This window comes from Nycticebus coucang, chromosome 11, assembly GCF_027406575.1.
Source record: "Nycticebus coucang isolate mNycCou1 chromosome 11, mNycCou1.pri, whole genome shotgun sequence".
Lineage (NCBI taxonomy): Eukaryota > Metazoa > Chordata > Mammalia > Primates > Lorisidae > Nycticebus > Nycticebus coucang.
Window position 1 is genome coordinate 97,903,151 of NC_069790.1, and position 13,094 is coordinate 97,916,244.

Here is a 13,094-nt window from a genome sequence, read left to right on the forward strand (position 1 = left end):
CACACTGTGTTATATATTTCAAACTTTATTAGTACTATGTCTATTAATATCATGATGATCTGAGATCAGTTATCTTTGATATTACTATTATAATTACTGGTGGTTTCATGGACTGAACCTATATAATACAACAAACTTATGTAAAAGAAAAAGAAAAATCTCAGGACCTCCCAAATTCATTATGTCAAAAGACAGACCTATGCCTGAGAACTGAAACAGCCTCCTTGGCAATTATGAAGAAATATTTAGTGGTTTGTACAGAAGATCAAATAAGGAAATTGAAGCAAAAAATTTTAATCAATAAAACGCAAACCCCTTTGAGTATTAATGAGAGAGAACTCAGGTTAAAAACAAGTCTCCTAATTTCCACTTGTACTTTTCACATCTCATAAGCTTTTTAAGGTCTCTTTATTAAGCACATTTGTGCCCTAAAAAACATGAAATCAAACTCCTATTATATATTTTATAAAGATCATTTGTAAAAAAAAAACAAACTGATTTTTCAATACATTAACATTAAGAACAAAATAATTGGTAGCCTAAATTTAATTCACAGTTGGCAAGCTTAAAGTATGTTCTTACTAGGAGATTTAAACAGCTTATGGCAATTCCAGTGTCTTCCAGTTCCTTTTAGAAAAATCTCACAAAGTGGTTAGATCAATGGTTTCAAGTATCACAGTGGATTAGTAAAAAAGTCATATCTGATTTCTGTAATTTAATGAAATGGATATAAAGCAAAAATGGGCATGTACCAATGGATCTGAAAGCTCAAAAAGCAGGCAGACAAGAACTAGCTACAGTGAAGTCCACCAGAGTATTAGAATAAAATAAGAAAAATAAGGTAAGGACAACACTAACAAATTCTTGAACACTCAGTGAAAGAGTGTGGCCACAGACAGTGTCATACTGATAGAGAAGATAGTAAGGTGAAGCAAGAGAAGAAAGAACGCATGTCTGTGTTTATAAGCTATGACGATAAAGGACCTAAACCCAAATGTTATTGCTTTTAAATGACAACCTTTTCTTATGTAATTTTGTTATAATTGCAATAAATATACTGTAATCAGGTTTTAGTATAACAGTTTTTAAAGAATCCATAGTGTTTCTTACAACAATAAACTGAGTCATAAATCTAAGAGGGAGAAGAAAATAATAAAAGGATGGAAAACTAATTTAAGGAAATAGTAGCAGAAAACACTTCCAATGTGGCAAAAAGGTAAAGGTTGAATCTAGCCAGATTCAATCCAAATAAAACTATCACAGAATATATTACAAATTGTCAGAGTGAAAGACAAAAAGAGGATGGTAAAAGCAGAAAGAGAAAAAAAAGAAATAACATACAAGGAGTCCTAATCCAGAAAGCAGCAGAGCTATCAGCAGAAATCTTAAAGTCTGGGAGAGAATTGGATTTTACCTATTAAGTGATGAAAAAAAAAGAAGAAAGGAAGAAAGAAGGAAGGAAAGTTGGCAGCACCCATAACCCAGTGGGTACGGCACTGGCCACGTACACCCAAGCTAGTGCATTCAAACCCGGCCCACAGCCAGCTAAACAACAATGACAACTGTAACAAAAAAATAGCAGGGTGTTGTGGTGGGCACCTGTAGTCCCCGCTACTTGGGAGGCTGAGGCAAGAGAATCACTTAAGCCCAAGAGTTAGAGGTTGCTGTAAGCTGTGATGTCCAGCACTCTACTGAGGGCTACATAGTGAGACTCTATCTCAAAAAAAAAAAAAAAAAAAGTTAGGAAGGAAGGAAGGAATCTGCCAACCTATAATATTGTACCCAGCCAAGTATCCCTTCAGAATGATGTTAAGATAAAGACTTTCCCAGACAAAATCAATCTGAAAAAGTACATCACCTTTCTTACTAAAGAAAGTTTTGTACACTTTCTTACAAATACAAAACTCCTTGGATAAGTCACTACAGAAGCAAATACAGAATACTCTAATGCTATAAGGGTGGTGTGTAATCACATACATCCTTTTATTTCCCTTGTAGGAAGTACTCAGACCTGCATTATACACAGATCAGCATAATAGACATCCACCAATGTAAAACAATTCAAAGACTAAAGTTCAGAGTCCAGCTACCACAATGACTCATGAGATAAAACTAAGTAATAAGGGTCTACCCAATAGGATGAACAGAAATCCATCACATGTATGAATACTTTCAATAAAAGTGAATGGCTTAGGCCAGACATGGAGGCTCATGCCTGTAATCCTAGCACTCTGGGAGGCTGAAGCAGGAAGATTGCTTGAGCTCAGGAGTTTGAAACAACCTGAGCAATAATGATACTCCATGTCTACTAAAAATAGAAAAAAAAAAAATTAACCAGGCATGGCAGCAACCTCTTATCCCAGTACTAAAAAGGCTGACGAGAAAGGATTACTTGAACCCAGGAGTTTCTGGCAGCTAGGTGATGCCATTACACTCTAGCTTGGGGGAATGGAATAAGTTTCTGTCTCCAAAAGAAAAAAAAAAAAAAAAAAAAAAAAAGAATGGCTTAAACTTCCCACTGAAGAGCCATAAGCTGGCTGAATGGATAAAAAAAATACAAACCAAGTATCTGCTCTCTCCAGAAAATACATATATCCTGCAAATACTCATTTAGGCTCAAGGTAAAAGAATGGAAAACAATTTTCCATGCAAACGGAAACTAAAAGAAAGCTGGTGGAGGTATTCTCATAACAGAGAACATAGACTTTCAAACAACAAAGGTAAGAAAGATGGCCACTACATAATCATGAAGGGAATAATTTAACAAGAAGACTTAACAGTTCTAAATGAACAGAAGCTCCCAGGAGCTCCCAGGTTCCTAAAGCAAAATTTTACTCAATTTAAACAAAATAATAAGCAGTAACACCATAATTTCTGGGGCTTCAACAACACATTGACAGAACTGGACAGATCCTCCATAAACAAATAAGCAACAAACAATGAACCTGAACAGGAGTCTAAAACAAATGGATCTAACAGACATTTACAGAACATTCTGCCCCAAAACTACCGAATATATGTTCTTCTCATCAGCTCATGGAACATTCTCCAAGATTGATCACATCCTAGGTTATCAGACATGTCTCAACATATTTGAAAAAACACATTCTCCTCAACTACATATGAACATTTTCCAGGCTGGATCGTGTTTTAGGCCACAAAAATTTGAAAACATTGAAGTTATATCAAATGTCTTTTCTGACAAAAATAGTCTATATAAAAACAGAAATAAATTTTAGAAAAAACTTCAAAATATTTACAAGTATGGCCAGGCACGGTGGATCATGCCTTGTAATCCCACCACTTTGGGAGACTGAGGTGGCGTTACTTGAGTCCAAAAGTTCAAGATCATCCTGGGCAACAAAGCAAGATCTAATCTCTACCCCCCCCAAAAAAAAAAAACAGATACATGGATATAAAACAAAATGCTCCTGAAAAGAACTGCAAATGATTCAATAAGAAATTTTTAAATTTCTTGAGAAGAACGAAATGAAAACATAACATACCAAAACCAATGGGATACAGCAAAAGTAGTTCTAAAAGGGGAGTTTATAGCCCCCATCAAAAAAGAACAGTCCAGAGTAAACAATCTCATATTGCACCTCAACAAACTAAAAGAAAAATACAAACTAAGCTCAAAGTTAGTAGAAGAAAGGAAAAATAAAGACTTGAGCAAAAATAAATAAAATAGAGATTATAAATACAATAGAAAAGATCAATAAAACTAAGAGTTGTAGTCAGTTTTTGGAAAAGATTCACAAAATCAACAAAACTTTAGCTAGACTAAAAAAAAAAAAAAGAGTGATAACTCAAATAAAACCAGAAATTAAAAATGAAATATTACAATTGACACCAACAGAAATAGAAGAGATAATAAAAGATTATTATCAACAATTATATGCAAACAAATTGGAAAACCTAAAAGAAATGGATAAATTGTTTGGTGCATAGAACCTACCCAAACTGATTTATGAAGAAATAGAAAATCTTAACAGACAAATAATGAGTAAACAAGCAAATAAACAGACTAATAATGAGAAAGAAGATTGAATCAGTAATAAAATGTTTCCTAACATAGAAAAGCCCAGGACCTGATGGCTTCGCCTGCTGAATTATATCAGACATTTAAAAAGAAAGGAATACCACTTCCTCTTAATCTTTTTTTTTTTTTTTAAATGAAGAGGAGGGAATCTTCCAATTTTTTTTTTTTTTAAAAGGACCCCTATCACCACGGGCACCTCCAAAGTAATCCCTTTAGCCAATGTGATCATAGCTATATTAAGCAATTAGTTACATGGCACTTTTTTCCAGGATGACTTTGCAAACTTGTCAGACCTCATACTATGACAGCTCTGATGGCCATTCCAGAAAAACAGTTCCAAAATTGCCTTGAAGGGAGGACTAGGTGCTGGCCTGGGTATATAGCTTTCCAGGGGAGTACCTCAAAAGTGACCACAGCGATATTCAGCAATGAGGTATGTATAGTATTTTTTTCTAGAATGAATTTGCAAACTCAATTGTCCAACCTCATATATCCATAATGGAATACTAATTAGCCATAAAAAAAGAAGGAAATCCTGTCATTTGCAACAACACAGACGAATCCAAAGGGCCTCATAGTACATAAACTAAACCAGTCATGGAAAGAGAAATACCGCATACTCTCCCTCATATGTGGTGTTGATCTCATAGAAATAGAGATTAGAACGCTGGTGAGCAGGGGCTGCAGTAGTTGTAGGGGGACAAGTTTGAGAAGTTATTGGACAAAGGATATAAAATTTCAATTGGATAGGAAGAATAATTTTGAAAGATGGTATCATTGGGAGAAAGTGTGTAGAAGAGATTTGGGATCTCTCCTTATTTCCTGTAACTACATATCTATCTGCAATTATCTCAGAATAAGTTCCATTAAAAATGATTTATAATCAAAGCAATCAATGCTACTAATATTTGGTACATTTATGCCTTTGTTATGCCCTACTGTCAGTTATGAATCTAAAGAAAAAAACCATTATTTTTCATCTCAAACGCCTGAGTTTTTACCCAATTGTGCTATTTCTGCAACTTCACTTGGTGATATGAGATCCACAACCTCAGGTGAAATAGTATGGAGAGTAGAGAAGAATTCCATCTTCTGGCTTTTTTCTCGTCCATAAATATTGGAAACTTTGAGGAAAGAAGTCATGTTAAACTTTTCATTAAGTCAACAGTCATACATATTAACTATTTTTTTCCCCTCATGCTCTTATCTAGGGCTGGTGGCTACATATTTTATTTGTATATAACACTTTTCAGTACTCAGTTGTAATTCTCTTGTGCACTGTAGACGTCACATAACGCTGGTGAGTCCACTAACAAACACACTAAATCTACCATAAGAAAATAAAATTTTGCAAGTTATTTCCTTAGTCTACAGTCTCATTTTATTTTTAGAACCTTATTTTAACCTTATTCATTCTACCCATTATGTTAACATTGTACTTATTCTGCTCCTCCCATGGTTAAAATAAGGATTGAAATACCATTTATTTTCATTTTTATTACTTTATTATCCCCATAAAAGTCTAGAGTAACCATCTTCCTTTGTCTATCTTTGGTTCTGATATAAAAGGACATTTTCTATGTTATGTAATGTCCTTCTTTACGTAGAAAGATATTCTTTGATTTTCCTTTTCTAATTTGACCACTATTTAATTTTTTAATTTAGATATTTATGGATATGCAATAATTACACACACACACATATTTATTTATGGAGTCCATGTGATAATGACAGAAGAATACAATGTACAATGTTCAAATCTGGGCAATTGGGATATCCACCACTTCAAGTATTTATCATTTCTTTGTGTTGGGGAACACTACAAATCTTCTATTCTGGCTATTTTGAAATATACAGTAAATGATTGTTAACTATAGTTGTGCTAATGAGTTATTGAACACTAGAACTTATTCCTTCTATATAACTGCATTTTTGTACCCATTAACCAGACCCCCTTAATCTGGCTCCCTCCACCCTTCCTAGCCTCTGGTAACCATCATTCTATTCACAAACATCACATGTTCTCATTAATATGTGAAATCTATCTATTTTTAAGTTTTATTCTGTCTGTTAATGTAGTTATTATTTAAATAGCTAATTAAGCTAGTGTGAATTTTCCTATTTTTGATTAAAAATAAAATTTTTAAATTTAGATATAATTTCTAATGTCCTTTCTTTTCTAATAAACTACTCAATACCCTGAATACCAGAATATTACCCTAGCAACCTGCTGCTAACTGGATCTAGCTAGCAGAATTTAACTTCTCAATCCCTAATCAGATCCAATCAGATTTGACATAGCATAGTTTTATATAATTTGTTATGATATGGTTTCGTAATGTTACTAAAATAGTAACATGATTATTTCAATTACTCTACTGAAGAGAAGGGATGAATACATTAGCTATTACTATTGAAGAGAAAATTAAAGTTGACCTAAATGCATTGACTCTATATTCCTGCTTTTCAATTTTCTCACTTGTGTATTAATCCTACTATGATAAATATAAAGCCTTTCACATATTTTATAGAACAAAGCTAGAACAAAGTAGACAAAGAGATAAGGGATAATCTATCAGACAATTAGATAAAAAATATGAATAAATTCTTCATTATAGCCTCTACTTAAGTCATGGAGGGATACCTCTTCTCCAGCCAATCTGTACTTTACTGCCAAAGACATTCTCCTGAAGTTTAAAGTTGTGTATACCTCTATTGAAAAACTCACTATAGGCTAAAAAACATGTTCTCTTAGTATTTGAGATCTTATACAATTTAGCTTCAAGCCATCTTTCTTCACCCTCCACAATATTCTCTAATCAGATTGTCCTCTGTTCTGGGAGCTCTGAATCACACTCAACTTTCCTAAAGAAACTGAGCCCTTTTCTATCTCCTGATGAAAATCTAGGTAATGTGCTCTCCTCTAGTATTTTTATAGTTTCATGTCTTAAGTTTAAATCTTTGATCCAGTGAGAGTCTATCTTAGTTAATGATGAAAGGTGTGGAGAGTGTAGGGAAAACCCTTGAAGAAATCGGTCTGGGCGAGTATGTTATGAGGAGGACCCCCCGGGCAATTGAAGCAGCTTCAAAAATACACTGCTGGAACTTGATCAAACTAAAAAGCTTCTGCACAGCCAAGAACACAGTAAGTAAAGCAAGCAAACAACCCTCAGAATGGGAGAAGATATTTGTAGGTTATGTCTCCGACAAAGGTTTAATAACCAGAATCCACAGAGAACTCAAACACATTAGCAAGAATAGAACAAGGGATCTCATCGCAGGCTGGGCAAGGGATTTGAAGAGAAACTTCTCTGAAGAAGACAGGCGCGCGGCCTTCAGACATATGAAAAAATGCTCATCATCTTTAATCATCAGAGAAATTCAAATCAAAACTACTTTGAGATACCATCTAACTCCAGTGAGACTAGCCTATATCACAAAATCCCAAGACCAGAGATGTTGGCGCGGATGTGGAGAAAAGGGAAACCTTTGCGCTGCTGGTGAGAATGCAAATTAATACATTCCTTTTGGAAAGAGATATGGAGAACACTTAGAGATCTAAAAATAGATCTGCCATTCAATCCTGTAATCCCTCTACTGGGCGTATACCCAGAAGACCAAAAATCACATCATAACAAAGATATCTGTACCAGAATGTTTATTGTAGCCCAATTCATAATTGCTAAGTCATGGAAGAAGCCCAAGTGCCCATCGATCCACTAATGGATTAATAAATTGTGGTATATGTACACCATGCAATATTATGCAGCCTTAAAGAAAGACGGGGACTTTACCTCTTTCATGTTTACATGGATGGAGCTGGAACATATTCTTCTTAGTAAAGTATCTCAAGAATGGAAGAAAAAGTACCCAATGTACTCAGCCCTACTATGAAACTAATTTAGGGTTTTCACATGAAAGCTATAACCCAGTTACAACCTAAGAATAGGGGGAAGGGGGAAAGGGAGAGGAGGGAGGGGGGAGGTGGGTAGAGGGAAGGAGATTGGTGGGATTACACCAGCGGTGCATCTTACAAGGGTATATGTGAAACTTGGTAAACGGTCTGTGAAGCTAGTGAATGATGCCCCATGATCATATCAATGTACACACCTATGATTTAATAAAAAAAAAGAAAATCTAGGCAATGCGAATTATTGCACTTACAACTTGCATCATGATGTTATTAGGAAGAACAGATCTGATTGTCCAGTGGATACTGTTCCTCAAAGATTCTGTTTTTTCCCAATCATTTGAATCACAGAGCCCATGTTTTCTGTATATGTATGTGTGTGTATGTATCAAAATAAACATTTGGGTTTATTGATAGGCACAGAGAAGTCATCATGGTGCATATAGCACTTTCTATAGCTACTCTCTGCTGAGAACACTGGGATAAAGCAGGCCAGAGACTTTATATAGGGCTTCTATTTGATTTCATATTGAAATACCAATTATGAGTCCTGTGTGGTAGGCAGGTTATAGCAAACAACAAAACAAAAATTATCACATACATTTAACACTTAATAAAAGGCAGGCAATGTTCTAGGATTTTTGTGCAGACAATGTCCTTTATGATCCCAAGACTTCTATGAAGGAGGTATTATTGTTTCCATACAGATGAGGAACCTGAGACAAAAAAAAAGTAAAATCCAAAGCCAAAGGCTAGACAATTCATGAATGGAAAGTCAGGATTCAAATATCTTTTTGACTTTGAAATCTGGTTCTTGGCCACCAGTTTACAGTGCAGTTAATATTTGTAATAAGCCTGTCTATGACCCCACTTAAAAGAGGAGAAAACTGAGGCCTAGAATTAGTATTTTGTCAAAAGTTTTCCTTTCATATAGTGATCCTCTGAAAATCTTAAATCAGGTTCAATGAAACTCTTCTCCTTCAAATCACCTTGACTCTGTTCCACTACACATTATAAGACATTCTTGTGAAGTCAATATGGTTTATTATTTTTTATTCATATTCAAGTTATTTGCTTTAATATAATGAGAAGAAAAAAATGTAATGAAACCAACAAAAACATATACTTCATTGCTATAGTAATCAAGAAAATGTCGCTCTGGTTTGAAGCCTAAAAACGTGAGCCCTAAGTTATTTTTGGCCTATCCAGGAACCTCGATAACCTTCTCCCTATGGATTTAAAGAAGCATATGGCTGTTCTTCTCATAGTTCAGGCTCTTCTGTTTACTCTGGACCTCTAGCTTACAATATGTTTTGTAATCACTAATAAGAACCACCTGCCTCTTGAGAGATTCAGCCTAACAAAATATGAAGACCTAATTGTTCAAATTCACTCTCAGGTAGGTAATACTCCTGGCATGTGTGGAATTAGATTACTGAATAAAACATTTAAATTAAAACAAACACATTATACTAACTAATTGTAATTGCTAAATTAAGAATGTGTGCTAGTTCCATAACAATAGAAAAAAAAAAAACCCAGAATTTTCAGAATAATAAAGACAATGCTTTTGAGCATTTCCTGGAAATGCTTTTCTAGGGGAAAGAAAAAAAATAATAATCTAATTGTTTTAAAAAATCCACTTACTCCCCTAAGATATATTCAGGACAAATTTGCTTCATTCAAACATACCTAAACCATATACTCTGTGGACAATTTTTTTCCCATGGTTGAATTCAGCCAGAAAAAAATGGCTTTTGAAAACAGGGAGAATTCAGTCCAATAACTGACTGATAAAAGCTTGCCATTGAGAGTGTGAAACCTATCATAAATCTGGTTTAATAGAACAAGAAGAGATAGAGTAGATGGATAGGAGTAAATCCTCCTCTCAAATCCTCCTTTGCCTTCGCAACGATTGCCACCAACAGCATGCCGTCTTAGGAGCCTGTGTGGAGGCTGCCACTGCAAAACGTGAACACACCTTCATTGGTGCACCTGCCTCACTGTGCTGCAGTGGTTGACTTGATTATCTGCCTCCTCTTCTATTCTATGAGTACCCTGAGAGCAGGTAACACATATTCATTCTAGTCCCAACCCCTAGCAGAGTATGAGCACAGAATGAGTTCCCACATGCTACCACAGGAAAGCAAACTGAAAATAGGCAATATTTACCAATCTCAGTTGTACCAGGTACTGGCCCAAGTGCTGTATTATATTATTTCATTTAATTCTTACTGCAACCATATATAGTGGGCGTTATTAACTTTTTCATTTTAGAGATGATGAATCTGAGGCAAATAATTTGTTCAGGGCTTTGCCTTAGATTTAAGCAGAACCCTTACAAACTGGTTGCTTTCCAAGCTCCCCTCCCTACTCCACCTTCAAGCAGGTGACTGATCCAATTCCTTAAAAGAAAAGTAATTTAGTTTGATCTGAAAATCTCCAGAATTCAATCCTTAATTTATAACTTCTCTCTATAGTCCAATTCACTGTTGTCCCCTGAGTTATATTTTCCCTCACTGCTATCTAGTTTTAAATTCTATTTCTCATGCATGATCATAATCATAATCATGCATGGGAAATAATTCTTACCAATAGTTCTGATACATTTTATGAACAATAACACAGTCACAAACATAAAATTTTCATGTACTGTTAAAGGTACATAAAAGAGCAGCTTGAGATTCAACATGAAGTTTATAACTATGTAATGCATATATGTATATATGTGTAATTGTGTATATAATTATTTAGGGTATCTTGGGATTATGTATTAGTGTATATATTTCCATACAAATCATTAATCATAAGAATATAATAAGAAAAAAGAATGTAATAAGAAGTGTGACATTAATAAAAGTCAAACAAAAGTAAATTCCTTGTCAAATCATTTTTTGTCATATTTTATTCCACATGTTTCCTTTCAAAGGGGCTTTTGTCAAAAAGTGATTGATTTGAGATATTGAGATAGTTCTCAATAACCTGTGGAGTTATCAAAGCTATGTTTTGATAAATGCCAATATGAGTTGCAGAAGATAAACTCGCATAAAGCAGGTACATGTAGTAAACTCAAGTTACGTGGTCTTCCATGTCACAGCAAGTTGCAAACATAAGCTATCCATGCATCATTAAATGCATAGCTGTGATAATTATCAGGAAGCCATTTCAAAGAAAATAAGTAATAAATATTCTAGTTTTGTTATTCATCATCACCTACTTCTTTGCTGAGAACTTGGGCGACTGCTGCTACATAAACTTCATCATTTCAGGGGACATATTTGAACATACTAAAGCAAAAAAAAAAAATACATCTAAAATATCACATTAATGTCTTTTGAGTGGTTCAAGCACATGTGCAGTCTCACAGTATTAGGATAGCTTTGAGATTCAAGAAGAGGAGGTACTTTCGTTAAAGAAAAGAGTGAGTTACACATTAGAACATTAGAACAGTTGAATATGTTTCTGGTTTATTTGAAGCATATTAAAATCATTTGAGATGCCTACAGAAGAAACATTGCTGTTGTTGCAGGGGTTCCTTGGCCATTAAATCCCTGCAAGTAGTCTTAAGTTTTCATAGATGTTATATGAATGAGCTGCAATCTTCAGCTGAGACCACAGGTCCCAAACTTTCCTTCTCTAAACCCGAAGAAGCCAATGGGTACTAACATTGGACCAAGGGCTATTAAAATGTGAAATGATTCTTTCTGTGGTGGTAAACAAATATTGTCCTTCTCATCCTTTCCCCCCTTATACCTTCCTTATCCTGCCATCCCCAGTCTGTGATTTCCTGGAAATCCCTTATCAATCAAATTCAGAATTGGCTTCCTGCTTCAGAGCCCCTCACAACCCTTACAAAGGGTTGCTGGCATATGACAACTCCCCCCTGAAGCCTCTTCCCTAGGAGATCTCCTTAGGGGGCTACCCACCAGCTGGGAATACCTGTGAAGCTCCTTCTCCCCACTGATATCCCCACTTGCTAACCCCACTCCATCCCAGCCAGATCTCAGCAGGAAGAGATTAGAGTCCTGGGTGGTGGCGTGACACTTGGTAGACAACTTTCCAGCTGTTTTCAGCACCAACCCAGGCCCTAGGAGCCCACTCTGGGCTGGAATCTCCAATCTGCCACTCATAGGAAATACAAAATTGATAGACCTTGGACCCGGTGAGTGCCTGTGGTAGATAGGGACAGGAGGCAGCCCTAAGGGCTGCTCAATCACCTGAACACAACCCTTGGATACAACTTTCCCTGCTGCTGCAACTGAAAGAGGGAATGTAAATGCAGAGCACGATTCACTTCCGTCACTCAGATGTAACCACAAGGTCTTCACTTATGATGTAGCAAAGGTGACATATACTTCTCTTAGAACCCAAATTTTATAATTCAGGGCACATTCAGTCAATTCCACCCCATCCTCAACGTGTGTGCACACATATACGCATATTTGCAAAGATTTGAACAACCACGTCTTTCAGAAAAGGGAAAAATTTCTCTAAGTATATACGGCTAATTAGAAGGAAATGAGATCTTTCATCAAATCCTTACGTATATCTGGAGATTTCCGTACAAAAGTTTTAAGTGGAAGGGAAGACCAAGTCATGAATTTCCCGGAACATTTATCTATGGGGAAAATCCATTCTGATGAACATTATGCTTAAAAATAAAGCTTTCCTCCTTGGGACCTATATATATTGATGTATTTTATATTGATACTTGCTTTTAGATGAAGCTGATTGGTCCAGTGCCCTATGATTTTGTATTCTTTACTCTTGTTGGTTATTTGATACTGGAAGATATCATAACGCCCAGGGGCATCTCCATTTTCATTGAAAGTGACGGGAGTACCAGCACTACCTATAAAGATTAAGAAAACAACATTAATAAAGGTTTAGTAAGATAGTCCACTGGGCTTATTTTTATCTTAAAATTAAATGTATGTAGTAAGTGATAAGAAGACTATAATCCAAACAAAGTCATTTGTGATTACATAATAATCTTTTACTTGAAAAGAAGCCCAGAAACATATAAGACGTGCTTTACTGTGCACATTGGAAAATAAATGACGAGTAGCCGAGTTAGTCGATGTCTGTAACAGGTAAATTAATAAAAGTTGATAGGCTGAATATTCAATACTGGCTACAGAG

At 35.4% G+C, this 13,094-nt stretch overlaps 1 protein-coding gene across 1 annotated transcript in view; it reads right to left on the reverse strand.

The window, feature by feature from the left end:
* GRM8 (glutamate metabotropic receptor 8) overlaps positions 1 to 13,094 on the reverse strand; it is an 843,712-nt gene that overhangs the window by 163,388 nt on the left and 667,230 nt on the right. Inside the window, exon 7 of the mRNA XM_053553714.1 lies at positions 12,668 to 12,804. Coding sequence (XP_053409689.1) covers positions 12,668 to 12,804 — 137 coding nt within the window. The remainder of the gene's footprint in view (positions 1 to 12,667; positions 12,805 to 13,094) is intronic.